The 21,381-nt window shown below is 47.7% G+C and overlaps 1 protein-coding gene across 2 annotated transcripts in view; it reads left to right on the plus strand.

Annotated features, from left to right (window-relative positions):
* The window catches only part of FBLN5 (fibulin 5), an 85,503-nt gene continuing 64,122 nt past the window's right edge, over positions 1-21,381 (plus strand). The window contains exons 1-4 of one of the 2 annotated variants that reach the window (XM_067027880.1): positions 1-541; positions 4,035-4,089; positions 6,251-6,302; positions 10,355-10,609. In XM_067027880.1, coding sequence (XP_066883981.1) covers positions 525-541; positions 4,035-4,089; positions 6,251-6,302; positions 10,355-10,609 — 379 coding nt within the window. In that variant the 5' untranslated portion in view covers positions 1-524. The other variant, XM_059056079.2, reaches the window with a different exon arrangement.

Raw genomic sequence — 21,381 nt, forward strand, 5'->3', positions numbered from 1 at the left:
CCCCACCCGCGCACCCCACCCTCCTGCACTTGCCCGCCAATCGCCTCCCGTAGAGATGCTGGGAGCCTGAGTGTGGCTGCGCTGCCGCCCGGGAAAGGGCTCTCCTCCCAGCACTGAGCACTTGGTCCTGGCAGACGCCCCAAGATTGTTGTGAGGCGTCTAGCCAGTTGGTGAGTGCTGTAATCTGAACCAGCTGTGTCCAGACTGAGGCCCCATTTGCATTGTTTAACATACTTAGAAAATGAAGTGTTCATTTTTAACATTCCTCCTCCAATTGGTTTAATGCTGAATTACTGAAGAGGGCTAAGCAAAACCAGGTGCTTTCTCTGTCAGCTCTCCAGTGTCTCGCAGGACCCAGACTCTCCCCTTGTCCTCTCCTCGCCTCGCTCGTCCCCCCTGGAATAAAAGTATCGGCGAGCCCCACAGGCCCAGAGGACGCCGAAGTTCAGGAACTGCTCCGAGGGTCCCGCGCTGAGAGCTCTCCATCTTTTCCCCCTTGCTTCTCCTGCCCACGCATCTTGGACATGCCAGGATTAAAAAGGTACGTTCTCTGCTCCGGACTTTTTCCTCCAGGGTCTGGAAACCTTACTGAAAACCCGATGGGTGGAAAATGGCTATGGCCGTGATTCAGGCTGTGTCAGGATGTTGGAAAAGGCATTAGCTAGTGATGCAATGATATCGTTAATTGTAAAAAGCTGCGCCTCTGTAATTTCCATCTTGAAGCCTTCTTTTGGGAGTGGGTATTTTATAAGACAGTTTCAGAAGCCAGCATCCGACAGAGGTCGGCAAAAATCTCAGAGCCTGATTCTTTCTTTCTTTTCCGAAAGGGCAGCAAATTTGTGTGCCGTTTAAATTTTTTTTGAAGTTTTTTGTTTTTGTTTTTTTAATTTGAGAGATCAATTACTAGTTCACTAGCAATTATTTTGCTGCATCGGCTGTTGGACAAGCGAACGGGCTAGCTGCACATCCCGGGGCTGGATTTGCTCTATGTCTGTGTGGGATTCTCAAAGGGCATGCGACCCAGAAGTCTCGAGCCAATGAAAAGTGGGGACTGCAGACAGAAATGCATGTAAGCAAACATTTTGATATTCCTTAAGGAAATTGAAGTTCCAGTCAAGTGATTGTTAAAGCTTGAAGAATTTTATCTAGATTACATCTGCAGTTTTTATCAAGAGCACTCTTGAAAACGTAGCTGCTTTAGACAAAGTGTGTGTGTGCGTGAGTGTGTGTGTGTGTGTGTGTGTGTGTGTGTGCTGAAAACGAAGCTGTAATCCTGTCTCCCTGGATCGGGGACCAGCACTTCTTTGACAGACAGCCCTGAGATCCAGTTGGTCCCCCACCTCCATCCCCATGTCCACCCCGCCCAGCTTTCCTCCCACTTGAGGTTGGAGCCCAAAATAGGTGGACCCACCTGCTTTTGAAAGTTCCGGGGACCAGTTATGAGCATCAAAGGATCCCCAAAATTCTTGTAGTTAATTTACTTTGGAGTTTTCTAGAGTTTTTCATGACAAAGTGCGGCTATGGGTGACGCTGTGAGAGCAGCAACGCTTGGATGTTGTCATTTTCAGGAAACCGTCTCAGTTAAGCCTGGAGCTTACTTGGCCCTCAGGCCCCAGCTGTGGCCCTTGCAGGAGGCCAGGCTTGAGATGGGCTTTCTCAGAGGAGACCTGTCCCAGGACTGCCCTCTAGCCAAAGGGAGTAGGGGAGCAGGGTATGGGGAGAAATGGGTTAGCATGCCTTTTCCACTTGGTCTTGAAGTCCACTGCGTTCAGTCAGCTTGTCCTGTCTCCAACAAAAACGAGACAGGGTTTTATAACCAACCGAAAGGAAACTTCATATGAAGAAACAGGAAAACGTTGAAATTCATAATATACAGCCTGGAAAATAAATTTGTTATTGTTCTTTCATTCCTTCCAGATATAAATCTGGCTGTTGCGAATATCAAAAAGCCCTGGGATTTGGCTCTGCACTTTATAAGGTCAGAGCTGTCTCCAGTGTTCTAGAATCTGGCTCATGCAGGCACTCAGATGAAAGGAAAACTTGTGGGCTTCCAGGGCCTTTATTCTTTGGATTGAGGACTAGATGAAGGAAGTGGGCTTGCCTCTCCCAACACCACATTAGGGTCCTGTTTCCTCTGGTTGCCACCTTAATTCTGGGGCCCTCCAAGTACCCCAGCGTTGCTGATTCATATAAGCCTTCTGTCATGGATTGAGTGAGTTTTGCAGTCTATTGAACGCTCTTTTTCTGAAGGGAGGGATTGTAAAGTGAAGGTGTACATTGACAGTATCAGGTCACTAAATCCAGCCAGGTGCCAGGTCCACTGAGTTACTGAAGAAGCCTTTGAGATCACTTCCTCCAGGAAGCCTTCCTTGACCTTCCATTCCCTACCCACAGCCTGGCTCTCCTGGCACTCAGTGGGCATTTCTATCAGTGCCCTAACCAAAGGGTGTAGACATTATTGGTTCACGTGGCTCCCCCACCAGCTCTCCAGGGCAGCATCTGGGTCATAGTTTTGTAGTTTTTCTGCCTACCTAGGGTCCATGCTCGCAGCTAGTAATTACTCAGATAAACCCCTGTTGGACTCAGTCATAACGGCACCAAATAAAGCTCTGTATTTGCATAGATTTTTTTAACCACCTTAACAATTTTCAAGTGTCCAGTTCAGTAGCGTTAAGTATATTCACAGTGTTGCTCAATCAATCTCCAGAACTCTTTTCATCTTGAAAAACTGAAATTCTATACACCCATAAACACCTCCCTAACCCCTCCTCCTCCTGCCCCTGACACCCACCATTCTGCTTTCTGTCTGTAATTTTGATTGCTGTCAGCCCTTCATATAAGTGGAATCAAACAGTATCTGTCTTTCTGTGGCTGGCTTATTTCACTTAGCATAATGTCCTCAAGGTTCATCCATGTTGTAGCACTTGTCAGAGTTTCTTTCCTTTTTAAGGCCGAATAGTATTCCATTGCATGTATGTAACACATTGTTTATTCATTTGTTGAGGGACACTTGGGTTGCTTCCACCCTTTGGCTATTGTGAATAATGCTGCTATGAACATGGGTGTACAAATATCTCTTTGAGACCCTGTTTTCAATTCTTTTGTATATATACCCAGAAGTGGGATTGCTGGATCATATAGTAGTTCCATTTTTAATTTTTTGAGGAACCTCCAGACTGTTTTCCATAGTGGCTGCACCAACGTACATTCCCACCAACAGTGCACAAGGGTTCCAGTTTCTCCACACCCTCACCAGCTTTTGGCTTTTTTGGTTGGAGCCATCCTGTTGGATGTGAGGTGGTATTGATTTTTTTATCTTTAAAGCTAATTGGCGACCACGATTTTGTTGGATAGCAGCTTGTGAACGATGAAGAGTAGAAATCGCAGGTTCAGGGGTCGGTGGCTTATGCAGAAACAAAGTTTATTGACACCTCCTCCTCAGTGTCAGCTGTGCTCCTCCTTGGGGCTGCCCAGGTCCCCGCGTCCTCTCCTCCATCAGGGTCTGTGTGAGGCGTGCTCTGGGAGCACGTGCGTTCCTTCCCCGTGACACCTCTGTTCCGTGGCGCTCACGTGCTTCTCCTTTGTACTTTCCTTTCCTCTCATCATCCGAGGGCACAACGGCTCCTTCGCACTGTAGTCATTTCAGAATGAAGACGTTCAAAACTCGGGCAGGTCCCCTTGTGTCAGGAGTAAAGGCCGAGCAGCTGGTGAATGCATCGTTAATACCATGGCGGTGGGTGTTAGATTTGTCCTTCGAAGCAGCAAGACCCTTTATTTTAAAAAAATGCCACCGAACACATTATCCCAACATATGAAACCAGTGGAGGGGGCACGGTTCTGTTTGGGGTGGTTGGGGCATCTGGAGTTTCCCCGGCCTCTCTGGAGCATCGCCCCCCCCAACCCCCTGTCCAAAGACAAGCACGAGGTGAAGTCATCGTCGTAAACACACAGGCAGCGCGAGAGGCACAGGTTACCCCAGACCTGGGTCCTGGGAGCGTCCTGAGCATTTATGTTGACTTCTTGCTCCTCCCCAGGATACTCACTGTGACCATTCTGGCTCTCTGTCTTCCAAGTCCTGGGAATGCACAGGTAAGACTTTTATTTTGTTACTTATCAGGAAGTGCGTTAAAAACCAGGGCGAGGGTGTCCAGCCACGCATCGTGTCGTTTACCTAAACCGAGCTCTTCATCGTACAGAGATTAAAGCCGGGGCTCAGGGAAGTTGAGACTTGCCCCAGATGACGTAGTATGTAAGTGGCAGGGCTGGACCTCGGTGTCCTGGTTCCCAATCCAAGACTCTTATAATCAGATCATGCTGCCTAGTTTCTGTCCCTTTGGTGGGGCTGGGGGTCTTGACTTAGTGTAAGTGTTAAAAAGTCAAGTGTGTTCTGGTGTTTCTGGGCAGTGGTGCCCCTTCGGTGCCTGCGTGTGGCCCACGTGGGTGGGTGGGTGGGTGTGACCAACATGCAGTTGTGAGGCATCTCAGCGCCCAACCGGTGAGGACCCACCTCTGGCCCGGACCCCTGGGAGGAGTGTGTAGTGGGGAGCTTGGGCTCCTGGTTGGCTGTGCAGAGAAGCCTGCACCATCCCTGACTTTATAAAGTGACGGTTGTGTCAGCCCTTGAGAAAGGTGGACAGATCCCTCCTGCAGAGCTCAGGGCAGCCCCTCCACATCTCTAGCTGGGAAATGAGAGAAGCCCCACCTCTGAGCAGGGCTGAGGGGCCATGTAGTCAAATGGAAATGCCCATTCATTTGCATGAACATATAGAAGACATTACAAAGTCACCAACACAGCCTCTCTAACAGTGGGTTACAGCTCAACAGTTCAGAGCCCTGAAATGGAACCAACAAAAATCTCACTAAGTAGACTGATGGTCTCCCAAACTTTCAGGGTATAGGAGGGAAATCTTAGAATTTCAATTCATATTTATTTTGATCACACCCTTTAAATGTTTTTTGAAATATATTTCCTTGGAGGTGGAAAGAATCTTGGGAAGAGTACCAAAGACTTTTAGACCTTGGCAGGACCTTGGTGTCCTCTGATCTAGCTCTGTGGTGACAGTTAACATCTAGGTCCAGAGAGGGCGCAGGTTATAGTATAGTGTTTATTGCACTATAGGCACTTGACATGCACTAACAATTTAGTCCTCACAACCACTCACAAGTAAGTAGTATCCTCTCCGTTTTACAGATGAGGAAGCTGAGGCATAGAAAAGTTAGTGAATAGGGGCTAGAGTGAGAATTTGAAGCCAGGCAACGGACTTGAACCCACACCTGCACTTAGTTGGCGAGCCAGGGCTGCAACTCCAGTCTCTTGGTTTCCTGAACTTTATGGCACCACCTCGTGGCTCATCCGCTCCATTTCTTTTGCCCCGAGGCCCTAAGGTGCCTGAACCCACTCCCAGGAATGCAGGCTAAATCTATCATCTCCACAAACCAGCGCATATCTCAGGGAAGCTGAACCCCATAAACCATAGGGAAGGCCAGGGAAGGGACCCCCACAGGCAAAACCACACCTCCTTGACTTATTCCTATAACATGCCAGCTCTAGGGGCGATTGTCGATCCCATGAGATTTTTCTAAATGCATGAAGTTGTAACTCAAGTTGCATGTGAAGCCTGCAGCCCTCAGGAACTTTTGAGACCTGGTGGTCTCTGGAAGCATCTCATCTTTGTGTCATTGTCTTCCTGAGGTTAAAATGGAAAAAATTTCCCCAATTCTATTTTTCTTAGAAAACTGACTACATCACTGCAGATTTATTTTATACACAGACCTCATAATCAGGTCGAGGTTTTCATAGGGAGCAAAGAATTCATGCCGGGCGCTGAAAAGGGGTTAAATAGCACCCAAAGTAAGAGAGTGTTTGCCCTTAAAAGCAGTCCTATCCTCTCTCAGAAAGGGCTGAGCACAGGGCAAGCCTCACTGGGCGGATCAGATGAGATTAATATTGCTCTTCATGACCAGAGCAGGAAGAATTCCCCATAACCATCTGCTAAAAATGGGTGTTTTGAAGCAATGATGCAGGGGCTTAAAAAGTAATGCTAAAGTGTAAAATGATTGTAAGAAAACACCCCAAAAAAGGGACAAATAGAGGTTATAACACAGATGTTGGTATTATAAATGCCTTGTTTCTTTACCCATTTTCCGTACCTCCTGTGATGCAGTTAGAATACTTTTACCGTGAAAGAAAAAATAAAAAGGTAAGTAAGCAAAAATGACCTCTCCTGTTTCTCTCTCTCCCTTCCTGCAGCAACAATGCACTAACGGCTTTGACCTGGACCGCTCATCGGGACAGTGTTTAGGTAAGAGGCCAGTGAAGATCCTTCTCTGGGTGGGGTGCAGGGGCAGCCCGATCACAGGACCACTTCTGTCTCAACCGTCATTCAGTATTGTCAAACCTGTATCAGCCTTGCCCATGGAAGAAAACAGCGCCACGGGATGGCTGAAAGCAACGACACCCTTCCATTGATCACCTTCTTTGTGCCTGGCACTGGGTAAGCCCTGCGACAGGGCAGAGATGAGGAAGAATTGATCCCCGGCCTCAAGGAGCTCTCCATCCGTATCTGTTTCCTAGGGATGCCTTTACAAATCGCCACAAGCCTTAGTGGCTTAAACAGCACAAATCTATGATCTCACAGGTGCATAGGTCAGAAGCCCGATGGGAGTTCTACCAGGCCAACACTGAGGTGATGGCAGGGCGGTGTTCTTTTCTGGAGGCTTGAGGGAAGAATCCATTTTCTTGCTCATGCATATTGTTGGCAGAATTCAGTTTCTGTTTTTTAAAAATTGAGATGTAATTGACATACAACATTATGTAAGTTTAAGGTGTGCAATGTGTTGACTTGATACACTTATATATTACAATGTGATGACCACCGTAGCTTAGCTCACACCTCCCTCACATCACATAATTACCATTTCTTTTTTGTGGTGAGAACATTCAGGATTTACTCCCTTAGCATTTTTCAAGTATGCAATACAGTGTTGTTCATTGTAATCACAATACTGTGCATTATTTCCTTAGAAGTTATCTTCTAACTGGAAGGTTTGTACCCTTTACATCTCCCCATTTCCCCCACCCCCCAGCCCCTGATAACCACCATTCCATTCTCTATTTCTGTAAGTTTGGCTTTTTGGATTCCACACATAAGTGATATCATGTAGCATTTGTCTTTCTCTGTCTGCCTTATTTCACGTAGCATAATGCCCTCAAGGTCCTTCTGTGTTGCTGCAAATGGCAGGTTTTCCTTCTTTCTCGTAGCTGAGTAATATTCATATGCTTGTTATTAATATTATATTATTCATATGATAATATTAATAATATCACATCTGTCTGTCTATCTATCTATCCATCCCAAATCTTTATCCACTGATGCACATTTAGGTTGTTTCCATATTTTGGCTATTGTGAATAGTGCTTCAATCAACATGGCAGTACAGATATCCCTTCAAGATTCTGTTTTCATTTCCTTTGGATATATACCCAGAAGTGGAATTGCTGGATCATATGGTATTTCTAGGTTTCATTTTTGGAGGGACCTCCACACTGTCTTCCATAGTGGCTGCATGGATTTACATTCCCACAGAATTCAGTTTCTTGTGGTTGTAGGACTGAGGCCCCTGGTTCCTTACTGGCTGTCGGCTGAAGGCCTTTCGCAGTTTCTAGAGGCCACGCTCTTCCTTGGCTCATGGCCCCCTCCTCCATCTTCAAAGCCAGCAAGTTAAGTCCCTCACATGTTTCTGTTGTCTCATCTCTCTGACCAGTCCTTCTGCCTCTTCTACTTTTAAGGATTTGTGTGATTTCACTGTGCCCACTCAGATAATCCCAGATAATTCCCCCATCTCAAGCTCTTCTTTTTTTTTAAAAGATTATTATTATTATTTTTAAGAGAACCCTTTTTAAAAAAATTTTATTTACTTTTGGCTATGTTGGGTCTTCGTTGCAGCCCACTGGCTTTCTCTAGTTGTGGCTAATCTTTGTCGCAGTGCGCGGGCTTCTCAGTGCGGTGGCTTCTTGTTGCGGAGCACGGGCTTCAGTAGATGCGGCACGCAGGCTCATAGTTGTGGCTCACGGGCTCTAGAGCACAGGCACTGTAGTTGTGGTGCACGGGCTTAGTCGCTTCATGGCAGGTGGGATCTTCCCGGACCAGGGCTCCAACCCATGTCCCCTGCATTGGCAGGAGGATTCTTAACCACTGTGCCACCAGGGAAGTCCCCATCTTAAGGTCTTCTGATTAGCAACTTTAATTCCATTCCATCCATGCCTTATTCCCCTTTGCCATGTAACCTAATGTAGCCACAGGTTCCAAGAAAGAGGACAGACATTTTGGGGCTGTTCTCCTAGTGCTCCATCTAGTGGGAGAGGTAGGTCTAGATGGAGTAAACTGTACATACAGGGTAGAATAAAGTCACTGTCAAGATGAGGTAAAAGCAATCAGCCCTGCAGAAGTAGGGGAGAGAGTGATGCCTTATGTCTGAGGTCAATAAAGAAAGCCTTGGGGTTTCCCTGGTGGCGCAGTGGTTGAGAGTCCGCCTGCCGATGCAGGGGACATGGGTTCGTGCCCTGGTCCAGGAGGATCCCACATGCTGTGGAGTGGCTGGGCCCGTGAGCCATGGCTGCTGAGCCTGCGCATCCGGAGCCTGTGCTCTGCGGCAGGAGAGGCCACAACAGTGAGAGGCCCACGTACCGCAAAAGTAAATAAATAAATAAGATAAAATAAAATAAAATAAATAAAATAATAAAAATAAAGAAAGCCTTCACGGAGGTCACATTTGAATTGGGTATTGTAGGATGAATAGGATCCTGAGAAATAGCATCCCAGGTAGTGGGAACAGCATAAGCAAAGACCAGGGCATTGAAAAGACATTCAGGGTACAGACTAGTTTGTTGTGAATGGAGCATAGGGTATAAAAAAGGAATAAGGCTCTCCCCTTGGGGATATATTTACCTTTTTAATGATATTTGATTTAGGCCAAATCATTTGTAGTCTCTGAGCTTAGGTAGGGTTGAAAAGAATGATGGGTGGTGGGGGAAAAAAGCCTCGCCTTGGAAGCTCTAGGCTCGCACTTTGACTTAAGGTGAAGGGGGTTGAGAACGTGCCAAGGGATGCAGAGAAGGGCGGCAGCCGTCCTTTGTAGCGCACCGGTTTTAACGACGCTTTCAGGCTTACAGCTAGAAAACGGTACTCCACGCTTCCCCTTCCCGAGGCGGGAGTTGGCACCAGTCTCTCAGATGAGGTGGCTGGCTGGAGTGAGCGGTCAGGGTTCAGGCCTCTCTCTCCCGGCCTCCAGCCCCACAGGGAGCAGACCCCAAGGCTGGTGGGAGGCCCCGGTGCAGGGGGTCAGGGCAGCTGCTCATGCTGGTGCCTCAGTTCAGGCCTCCCCTGTCCCTGGCCCCGCAAGGCTGATTTTCTAGGGAACCTACCCCCCCGCCACTCCCACACCCTGCTCTAGACACAACAAACAGAGCACCACCAGCCTGGCTGGAAACGGGCCCTGTTTGTTGGCACGGTGTGAGCCGAACTCTCAAGTAAGTCTCTGCTTTCCTAATAAGAAACTAGCTCTCGGCCAAGCCTTGTCTTTCTGGATTCAGCGGACTCTTTCTCCCCGCCCGGCTGTTATTTGGAGTAGAAGTAGGTACAATTATTAGGTCCATCCCAGCGTTTCCCGAGTATCATACGGACACAAAAGAATACCTGAGATGTTTTTAAGTGATACACCCACAGGTAAACAATCTTTATTTTAATAGTTATGTATTTATTTTTACTTACCTTCTATTTTTGATCATTGCTAGGGTTTTTTTCATATGCTGTTGTGACGTAAGATGAAAAAATATGTTTACCTGGGTTTTCTTTTTCTTTTTTTTTATGTGGCCCATTTTTAAAGTCTTTATGGAATTTGTTACAATATTGCTTCTGTTTTATGTTTTGGTTTTTGGGCCCCGAGGCCTGTGGGATCTTAGCTCCCTGACCATGGATGCAAACCCACACCCCCTGCATTGGAAGGCGATATCTTAACCACTGGACCGTCAGGGAAGTCCCGACTTGGATTTTCAATGTGGGTTCATTTAAGAGAAAAGTATTAAGCATGTGACAGTACAGGTTTTGGTAGCTACGGCCCAAACATCATGATGATGGTATTTGATGGCTGATGTTTGGGTGACACTTGTCAATTTGATTCAATTCAGCCAATATTTGGGGAGTAGCTGCCAGGCACAGCCCTACATGTTTGGGAGCAGATGCTGGTAAAGAGTATTTTGGGGTCCTTCATGGCTTTCTTGGTACAGAGCTCTGCTGAAATTTGCACAATGTGGCCAAGGGGCCACTAACGCCTGTCCTTTCTGTGGCCCTTACAGATATTGATGAGTGCCGGACCATCCCCGAGGCCTGCCGAGGAGACATGATGTGTGTTAACCAAAACGGCGGGTATTTATGCATCCCCCGAACAAACCCAGTGTATCGAGGGCCCTACTCCAACCCCTACTCCAACCCCTACTCAGGTCCGTACCCAGCAGCTGCACCCCCGCTGTCAGCTCCAAACTACCCCACGATTTCGAGGCCTCTCATGTGTCGCCTTGGATACCAGATGGATGAAGGCAACCAGTGTGTAGGTGAGTAGCCCAGCGTCCTAGGCGTCCTCTCCATTGGTGAAGGCATTGTCCTAGTCTAGCAGGCCAACCCCAAATGGGAAGTCAGTTCCCATGCAATGAACCAGTGAAACAACCTATGTGGTCCATGGTTCTTTCACTCTTAGCAGCCTGTGTCTCTGGGTACCCTCCCACCTAGGGAGGAGTTTAGTTTGCTGTCTTATTGATAGTCCTCCAGAAAGCCGATTTGTTTTTTCTTTATTTTCGTCTATCTATCTGTCTATCATCTATGTATCTATCTATCGATCTATCTACCTATCATCTATCATCTATCTGTCATCTATCTGTTTCTATCTATCTGTCTATCAATCATTCATCTATGTATCTGTCTAGCTGCCTTTAGATCATTTCTATCATCTATCTGTTTGAAGACCAAGGTTCTGTTTTCTCTCTTCGATAACAAATATATCTGGTCAGATGCAGTAAGTGAATCCCAGAGAGAAGATCTAGAAAGGACCAGCTTTCTAAGGTCTTCAGCATCACTCACCCTTGAATGGAACGTTTGCTCCTGAAACAAAAGTAGCCTTGAGGGTCAAGGCCAACTGTTCTGGAAAGAAAGTGGGTTCCTTGGGTGGGGACCAGGGTTCTTTTGACCAAAAGGAGCCTCGCTAATGGGAGCTCATAGCAAGAGTGGACCTTGGGGAGGAAGGAGATGCCATATGCCATGATGTCCCCAGGCTGTTGGCAAGTGGTGTGACAGGTGCACTGGCGCTCTGTTGGCCAGTGTGGCCTTGGTGGAGGTTTACCTGGGATCCTCCCTCGTTGCTTCAGCTTTGGTTGGACCAAAACTTTGCAACTGTCTCCAGCTTTGGGAGATGGTCTAGAGTGATGCTGGCTCCAAAGTTTTTTGATCATGCACCCCACCTGCAAAATCTTTCTGAGCCTGGACCCTTACTATATGCATGTTTATACATTACATGCATTTCCTGTTATTCTAATATGGTTGGAGGAGTGTAAAGTATATGTAAGAAATAGAAAAATTTAAAGGATGTGATCAAAATAAATATGAATTGAAATTCTAAGATTTCCTTCCTATACCCTGAAAGTTTGGGAGACCATCAGTCTACTTAGTGAGATTTTTGTTGGTTCCATTTCAGGGCTCTGAAGTGTTGAGCTGTACCCCACTGTTAGAGAGGCTGTGTTGGTGATTTTGTAATGCCTTCTATATGTTCATGCAAATGAGTGCATTTCCATTTGTCTACATGGAAATAATATGCAAACAAGTATCTTTCAGAGCTAAAAGGGAAAATTGGATACACCTTAACTAAACTTCTCTATTCTTACTGGTCTCGAGGGGTGTGTGTGTGTGTGTGTGTGTGTGTGTGTGTGTGTGTGTGTGTGTGAGAGGGGGCGGGGTGGGGTGGGTGAGGAGCTGGCCGATGGTCACTTTGAACATAGATAAGTGTTCATGCGAAAGAGTAGACTGAATCAAGCCGTGGACTGAAGCACTGGTGGGGAAGATAGTAACGTACTCCCTTATAACCAGTAGAACAATAGACCGCTGTAACTGGCAGGGACTTTAACAATCTTTAACTGCAGCCTCTTCCTTTTATAAAAAAGGGAATGTGGACCCATGGGAGTCCAGCTCTCCTGACAACCAGCCTACATTTTCCTAACTCGCCCGTGTGACCTGTCTCGTTTGGTAGAAAAGAAATGATCCCGAGGCAAATGCAGAGAAAGAGAGGTTGGGGGTGGGGTGATGCTCTTCCACGATGTCCTGTGGGGCTGGATAAGCTGAGCGACCATGTGGACGTCATGAAGTGAGGAAGGGGGTGGAGTGACCCGCCGAGTCACTCCAGGGTTTCGGGAGGGGCTTCGGGTGGCTGTAGGGCTCCCTGATGTCTTGGGCAGTCCCGCAGGCCCCTTTTGGGGAACAGCCTGCAATGGCTACGGGGCTCTCTGAAGCACCCCCCTCCCTCCCAGAGCCCTCTTTCCAGGATCTCAGTGCCCTCGAGAATTAGACGCGGCTGGGAACCCTGTTCCTCTCCTGATCCCTGTGACGTCATGCACTTTTACAGGCCCCCAACCTGCCACACAGGAGATGTGGAGTCTCCATAATGGCCCTTTTGTAAGGAGAATACGATCCAGGAACCCTAGGAGGACTGGCACCCGGCCCGTCCACTTCCAAAAAGTTCAGCCTTATGCATTCATAAGTCCCTGGTTCCTTCCAACCTCCCTTCACCCCACCCTGCCTTTTCTGGTTTACACAGGTCCTTCTGGGCATTATGAGAGGGGAAGTCATGGGGAGGGGGCCCCAGAAGGACGGAAACAGGGATGAGAGGGGCAGGCCTGGGAACAGGCCACAGGGAAGCAGGGCTCAGAGACCGGGGAGGAGGGGGGAGGAACCAAAGGAACTGAGAGGGGGACATTGTTGAAAGGAGAAGGAGGTGATTGGGGGTGTCACTGCCAGAGAAGGAGTGTCCCTGTTTCCCAGAATGTAGCTCTGATCCTGGGGAGGAGGCTGGAGTGAGCAGCTCCAGTGTGATGGGGAGAATTGGGAAACACTTCTAAAACTTGGGTGCTCTGCGAGAGGAGGGCCACATCTCCAGGGGGCCTTCTCCTCCTCCTCCTCCTCCTCCTCAATGTAGAAAATAATCAACAACAGTAATGATGGCAGCCGTAGGAATAAAACCAAACATGCAGTGCTGCGTGCCAGGATCCTTACCTGAATGAACATGTTGAATCCTCACCACAATCCCTGCGGCAGGACTATTGTTGTTCCTGTTGGCCCTGAAGCACAGAGAGGTTAAGAATCTGTCCAAAGTCACACAGCAAATGAGGGCCGAGCCAGGATTTGAACCCATTCAGGCTCTGGATGAGGAAACTGAGGCTCAGCGAGGTAAAAGTTTGTTCAAGCCCCTCAAGAGTCAGTCCTGGAGCCATGATGAAAAACTAGGGCCTTCTCTTGCCTTCTTTTTTTTTTTGTAAATAAATTTTTGTTCTGTAAAACTTTGAACCTAGACAGAAGCAGAGAGATCATAATGAGCACTTGTCTACTTTTCACCCAGTTTGGTAATTCTCATCCAGACCCGCTCTCATTTCTTCTTTACTCTGACCCAGTGGATCAATTTAAAGCAAATCTCAGGCATCAAATCATTTTATCCTTAAATACTTCAGAGTGTATCTCCAGGAGATAAAGCTTCTTTAAAAAATCATAGTCACAATACCGTTATCAAACCTACAAAAATCAATAATAATTCCTTTTTATCATTAAATATCTGGGTGGGATTCAACTTTCCTTGGTCATTTCATAAATGTCCCCTTTCTGTTGTTTTCGTTTAGAATCAGATCCAAACAAGGTCTACAGATTGCATTTGGTTGACAAATCTCTTAACTATCTCTTAACCTTCTTTGTCTCTCTTACCACATATTTGTTGAAGAGGCTGAGTCGTTTTTCCTGTAGAATTTCCTACATTTGGGATATTGCTGCTTGTGTTCTCGGGGTGGTGTTTAACGTATTCCTTCAAGTCCTCTATTTCTCCGTAAACTGCTAATAGTTAAATCTAGAGACTTGATCCAATTGAAGTTTAAATTTTGGGGCCAACTGTTTCCTACGTATTGCCCTTGCTCTTTTGTCCTTTCCATGCCCTGGTTTCTTCCCATAAACTGCTAAGTCTGCCTTAAAAAAGCAAGTGGACACTTTTCACTGAGGCTTACTCTTTCTGGGTTTTGGACCTACTTTCAAGGCAGCAATTTCCTGCCTTGTCCCCTGCCTCTGCAGGCTGGGCAGGGCCAGCCTCAGAGCCCGGGTCCCCTGAAGCCCTGAGCTTCCTTCTTGACCTCTCTGTTTGGTGTGCCACTTGGGAGGTGACTAGACCCTGCTCTTTCTGGAACAAAGTTTGGCCTCAGATTTGAGTCCATAAGCCCCAAGATGTAAATCTGGATCACTCAGGACCTTTGCAAGCAGAGTGATGCAGGCAGGCAGTAATCCAAGAATTACAGCTCAGGAACCAAGAAAGTTTTCGTCATCAAGAAAACTGGCATCTTGGCCTGGGTGTGCTCAGCACCAGGGCAACTTCCACGGGGGTGGTAGACTCGTGGCTGGTTAGACTGTGTCCCCCAGATGCCGGCCCCTTGGGAGATCTGGTGGTCAGCATCTCAGAGGATGGAGAGCCAGACAGACATGGTTACTGGCAAGGAGGAAAGGGCTGATGCAGGAAAGGCAGGATGCTGTGGAGTTAACGGTGTTGGTGCTGAAGACTCAGGGAGGGGTGAGCTGAGTGATTGGGCACCTGGGCTTTGAACCCCCGTTAAGGAACCTTTCTATCATCATACTGCCTCTGAGAATAGGACCTTTGGATAGGGTCCCTGAATGTTGATGCCACTTGTTTATGCGTATTTGTCCTGTTTGGGGCTCAACTTGTCACCACTCTGGGTGGACATTCTTCGTCCTGGCTTTGCTAATCAGCTTGGCTCAGTGTCAAATCTAGGGACTCCACCAATAACTAATGCTCGTGAAATGTTTCACAACTGAGAAAGCAGGCTTTTACTAGAGCCGCGCTACCCCAGGGACTGAAGGAATTCCTCCGGTCATTTGTGAAGTTACAAGCAATATCGTTATACTCCTTCCTGGCCCGGGGTTTTCTCATTGATCAAAGCGCCTGAGTGGGCAGAGAGGAACACAAAGGGATCCTTTTGGAAGATGAATGGCATTGGCCTGAGCCTTTCTCTTGAGTTATTTTTCCTGAAAGCCAGCCAATGTGTATTCAGTCACTGTTTATAGAGCACTTCTTTGGTGCCAGGCTCTGGCTTAGGCACTGAGGGGGCAGGGAGTCTGGGCACAGCCGTGGGGCTGTCTTCAGAGCTTACCGTCAAGGGAGGGAGATTAGTCACAGAACAAGCAGCTGAACTACTAGGCGGCCTCTGATTGATTCCTGAGAAGTTCGAAGAGAAGGCAGAGATGGGAAGGTTGTGTGTGCTGGAATGGAGAGGGCTGGAACTGGGAAGCCAGCCAGGCCTTGATTCTCACCTTGGTTTGGCCACTTCCTGGCTGTGAGACTGGAGCCTCGGTTTCCTCATCTGTAAAATGGGTACAACAATGCCTACCTCACAGATAACATGTGAAAATATCTTGCCTGGTGTCTGCACGGAGTATCACGTGGTAAATGTTTTTTGTTTTTTTTTTTAACATCTTTATTTGAGTATAACTGTTTTACAATAGTGTGTTAGTTTCTCCTTTACAACAAAGTGAATCAGTTATACATATACATATGTTCCCATAACTCTTCCCTCTTGTGTCACCCTCCCTCCTACCCTCCCTATCCCACCCCTCTAGGTGGTCACAAAGCACAGAGGTGAACTCCCTGTGCTATGCTGCAGCTTCCCACTAGCTATCTATTTTACATTTGGTAGTGTGTATATGTCCCTGCCACTCTCTCACATCGTCACAGCTTACCCTTCCCCCTCCCCATATCCTCAAGTCCATGCTCTAGTAGGTCTGTGTTTTATTCCCATCCTACCACTAATCTCTTCATGACATTTTTTTTTTTTTTTAGATTCCATGTATATGTGTTAGCAAACGGTATTTGTTTTTATCCTTCTGACTTACTTCACTCTGTATGACAGATTCCAGGTCTATCCACCTCATTACAAATAACTCAGTTTCATTTCTTTTTATGGCTGAGTAATATTCCATTGTATATATGTTAATTGAGAAAGATCCTAGGGTCTTGAGATAACCTGTAGAGAGTCATCGAGTCTGAAAACGTATTGAGGGCCTAGTTCTTGAAAACTTTTATTTATTTTTTTTCTTTTTTCTTTTTTTTTTTTAACATCTTTATTGGAGTATAATTGCTTTACAATGGTGTGTTAGTTTCTGCCTTACAACAAAGTGAATCAGTTATAGTGTACACATGTCCCCATATCTCTTCCCTCTTGTGTCCGGGTGTGGTACTCACCCACCTTGCAGACCTTGCTGGGCTTTGCCCAGTTCAGTGCTTAATGAGACTTCAGTCAGATGCTTCCAGATGCCGGCAAAGGCTAGGTTTATTTAATTGTGGAACAAAACAATTAACTACGCAGCAGGTAAGACAAGGGCAAGAGTGCTTGGATGGGGCAGCAGCCTGCAGGCTTTTCTTCTTACTTTTTTAATACAGGTTTGAAACCAAGTCCTCCAGATGAGACCGGAAAGAGAGTACAGGAAGCAGAAACCACTCGGTTCTTTAGCTGCTAAAGGCATCGGGACCAGGCAGGCCTGGTGAGGAGGGGGACCCAGGATTGAGGTGGGACACAGTCAGGTTTGCTCAGATGTCCTTGTGAACTGGGCCTCAGCAAACCTGTTCACATGCGGCCCCCCCACTCAGATTGTCCCATCTTGCTTCAGGTCTCTCCCGATCATTGGCTGGGACGGTGAGCAAGCAGCTCAGCCTCTCTGAACCTCAGTTTTTCCATCTGTAAATAGGGATGACAGCATTAACTATTAGTGTAGGATATTTGTGAGAGTTCAGTGAGATAGTGCCTGTGCCTGGTCTAGTATGTAGGCTGGCTCTCAGTAAGGGTTAATAACAGTTAGTTGTTAAAATGTTATTTTTACTGTGTCAGATCTCATCATTCCATGATGACTTCTCCTACTCCGAACCCCTAGTTCTGTTATTCTGTTATTGTTTATTCTTTCCTCTGGGAATTAGACTTAAGAATGCAAGGCTTTTAGAGGGTTGAGGGTTGAATTCTTGCCACTTTCAGTGGCAGGGGTTGGGGTTACTTGTGCTTCCAAGGAGAATGCAGCAGAGAAGGGGCTCCAGGAGGTTGTTCAGAGCTGCTCTTCTTAGACGTGAATGTGCCCGAGTCACCTGGGGAAAAATGCAGAATCTGACTCTGCAGGTCTGGTCTGGGGCCCGAGGTTCTTCATTTTGCAGAAGCTCCTGGATGATGTGATGCTGCTGGTCCAGGAAGGCTCTTGTCCATCTGTCTACTCTTAGATAGGCCTGCATTTAAAGAAAGGTAGAAACTTTATTTTTTAAATGAAATTCCCATATTATATGAATCTGTTAGAAGAATGTATTACTTTTGTTTGAAAACAAAAAACAAAAAATCCAAAAGAAATGTTTTTAAAGCCTAAAATGAGGCAGCATGCAGTAGTGGTAAAGACAGGACATCGGTAAGAGCTGCACTCTGATCCCAGAGTAGCTGTGTGACATTAAGAAAGTCACTTGGCTTCTCTGGCCTAAAGTGTATTATCTGTAAAAAGAAGGGATTAGGCGTCTTAATAGGGGGTCTGTGGATGGAATTTAGGGGATCCATTTTCATCTTTTTTCTCTACTAACTTCTAATGAAATTTAGTATTATTTTCTTTATAGAGGCAGTAAGCCACAGGACTCTTAGCAATACCTGTGTCAGTATTAACAAGAGAAACACAGCTATTTATACATCACATTACAGCTGTACCAGTTATTCTGACATATTTTGAAGTTTTTGATGTATTTTGAAATATTATTTTGAAGTATTCTCACTTACCGTTCCTTCAAATTTGTAGGAGATATTAGATCTGCTGTCCAGTCTTGTCATTTCTAATTTTTGTCACTGATAAAAGAAGCGTGTATATCACTATACATATTACACATCTGTTTAAAAAATATTTTGATAACTTTCAGTGTAATTGGGTTCTTTCATAATCCTGTGAATTTAATGTATGCAATTAAAAGCATTATTCTGAGAAAGGGTCCATGGCTTCATCGGTCTGCAAAACTCATTCCCTAGACCAGATGATTTCTTCAATTCCCAGTCCTTAGGAAAGATAACGTTTGTGTCCAGACAGCCTGGATTTTCTGTTAACTCGTTCTCACCTGGATCACTAGTGATGTGGTCCTTCTCTACTTGTGTGTTTCAACCAGCCCACGCGCTTGGTGACATCTTCCGCTAGGACCATGTCAGTCCTCCATTTATGAGGAAGCCCGAACCACCCACAGTTGGAGCCGCCCACGGGGACTGGCCCCAGCCTGCAGTGAGGTCCAGGGCACTGGCCAGCCTCCGCGCTGGGTGGGCACCCACTGTGGGGCACGCCCGGCCCTGGGTGCCTTTGTGTGTGGAATAGGCACTTCCCCGCTGCCTAGCGTGGCAACTTTCTCCATGAACCACAACTTTTTCTTGGCTCTCACCTTATGTTCCTTGGTCTGGTCGTGTTCCTTTTCAGTATGTTCCATTCTGGGATTAGCCAGTTGTGTGTGAAGAGCAAGTGTGGGTATTGCAAGAGGATGGAGAAGTGGGAACTCAGAGCAGCGACGCGACCCAGCTTTGCTTTTGCTGGTTCTGGTGAAGGCAGGTGTTGAGGCCAGATCTCCCGAGAGCCCCTGCTGGAGGACCATTGCAGCCCGTTCAGCCACACGGGCTTGAAATTAGTGGGAGGTGCATGTTATGATGCTTCTCGAAGAGGCACGGTGGTTCTGGATGTGTGGGAAGGTGTCTGTACCTCCTCCTTTGTCGTTGAGACTGGTTGTAGATTTCTTTTCAAAGATCCTTTTGACAGAGGGGGGTGAGCACACCACTGGCAAACTTGAGAGCAGAACTGCTCGCATAGGTTCTGTGCCTGCCTTGGCAGCTTCTGCAGGAGCTCTGCATGGCTCTGATCTGCGTGCGTGCACGGTGTCTGTGGCGCCTGCTCCCACCCCAGCGTGATGCAGGAAACAGAGTGATTTGGGAACTCTCTGTGCTATTAGGAAAGGATTAAATGAAATAAAGAAGTAAAAATACCATATGAAAGCAAAGTATGACCCCTCCAGCTAGGGTCAGCTCCTCGCCAAACTCCAAGGGCGCCATTCAATCCTATGGAGAGTGTGTGCATGCGCACTGATTGAAATCCACACGAAACTGATCAGCATGGTCAGTTTCAAAATCAGCATGAAACTGATTAAAACCATAAATTAGGAATCATATTTAATGTTGCCAACAACAGCCTCAAGCAAATATTGTCTGTGAGGCCCAAGTTATAATATCTGCTGTTACCCAAAGAAAGGGGATCTTTGTTTTCTCAAAGGCCTGGAGGGAGTCGGTGACTAGGCCAGGGAGCAGCGGAAGGCAGTTGGATGCGTGGGGAGAGCGTGGGCTCTCGATTCAGAGATGCTGGGGTTCGAACCCCATCCCCGCACAGGTGCCTGGTAAACCCTTTGAGTTGCCTATCTGCCAGATGGGATGATAGTACTTACCTTGCGGGGTTGTTTTTGGCAAAGGATGTGCTGAGTGTCTGATAGTCCTGTCTGCAACCCCTAAGCAATTGCTGCTGTCACTCTCCCTACCCCTTCCCGGAGGGGCAGCAACTCTGCTGCGTCATATCTTACCAATCCCTGCCCAGCCACGGGGGCAGACTGGGGGCAGGAGCTTGCTGGCAGCTTCTCCCAGGTGGGGAGGTTTGAGGAGGGAGAGGGAAAGGGGAGGAATCCCCTGGCGGCCCAGTGGTGAGGACTCTGTGCTTCCACTGCAGGGGCCACGGGTTCGATCCCTGGTCAGGGAACTAAGATCCCGCATGCCAAGCGGTGTGGCCAAAAAAAAAAAAAGGCGGCGAGGGAAAGGCACCGCCTTTGGATTTGCTACCACTTGCTGACTCTGCTCCCCGGCCCCACTCAGCCAGAGGGCCTGCCTTTGAGCTGTTCTCTGGGGCCCTCTTACCCCTGGGGGTGCCTAGGAGGCAGATGGGTACATTCATTCTCTTCCTTTGGCTGCTAGCCTCTCTGGACACATGGACACGCAGACAGACAGAAAGACAGACTCCAGGCCACGCTGGCCGGGCAGGCAGTGACTGGGAAGTGCTGCTGGGCTGGTCTGACCCGTCATCAGAGAGACCCCTGAGTCAGATGACCCCCAAGCCATCTGGCTGGTCTCCCGCTTGGGGGCAGAAAGGCCGCGGCTTCCTGGCAGCCCCCAGGTGTGTGACAGAGGGCAGGCAGGTGCCCACGTGCTGTCACCAGGGCGTGGGTGTTGGGAGTTGGGACTGTGGCGGGAGGGTTCCTTAGTTGCAGCCACTGCGCCAGCATCCACTGTTTATCCTCAGCATCTGGCAGCGTGAATGCTCCATAAGCTATTGACAACTAATGAATGAATGAGGGAAAGGATGAATGGAAGGAGAGTGTGGGCACCGTTCAACTCAGGCTAGTGGGGGTACCTTCGCTCACTTCCACACTCAGTCTCTCATCACCCCTCAAAGCCCACACCCCGACCGGCCCCCGCTGTGCTGGGTGCCGAGGGAGGACCAAGATGACCAAGCGTCTCTCTGTTCCTTGAATGCCAGGGCCGTGGTTACTGTGTGTGCCCCCGCGCCGGGCATGCTTCCTTGGACCACCGGCACTCAGTGGGTGTTGAAGTGAATTGAATTTACACTGTAGCTGAGGGACTGATGGGAAAAGATGCTTGTGAAGAACCATCTGTTCAGACTGATTTACAAAGAGACCTACCTCCACCATCCTTTCCGCTTTGGGCTGTGCCACAGGGGAAGTCTGTGGTAGGCTATGTTCTTTCCACCTTGGACCTGAGACTTTGTTTCTCTGCCATGGGAGGGATTGGCTCTCAGGGATCCGCCTCCAGCCAAGGTCAGCTCCTCGCAAAACTCCAAGGGGCGCCGTTCAATTGTATGACATGCTGTTGGCATCCCCTGGAGCCCAGCAACCAGCAGGAGGCTCCTGTTTGTCTTGGAAACAGAGGTGCATGCTTGGGGAAGGGTCCCCAGGCCATCTCCTTGGGGGCTGGCAGGGAAAGGACATTCACAGGATTCCTTCCCTCCAGAGGGACTCAGACATCAGACTGGATGTTAA

Source organism: Kogia breviceps, chromosome 3 (assembly GCF_026419965.1).
Source record: "Kogia breviceps isolate mKogBre1 chromosome 3, mKogBre1 haplotype 1, whole genome shotgun sequence".
In the NCBI taxonomy this organism is placed as follows: Eukaryota; Metazoa; Chordata; class Mammalia; order Artiodactyla; family Physeteridae; genus Kogia; species Kogia breviceps.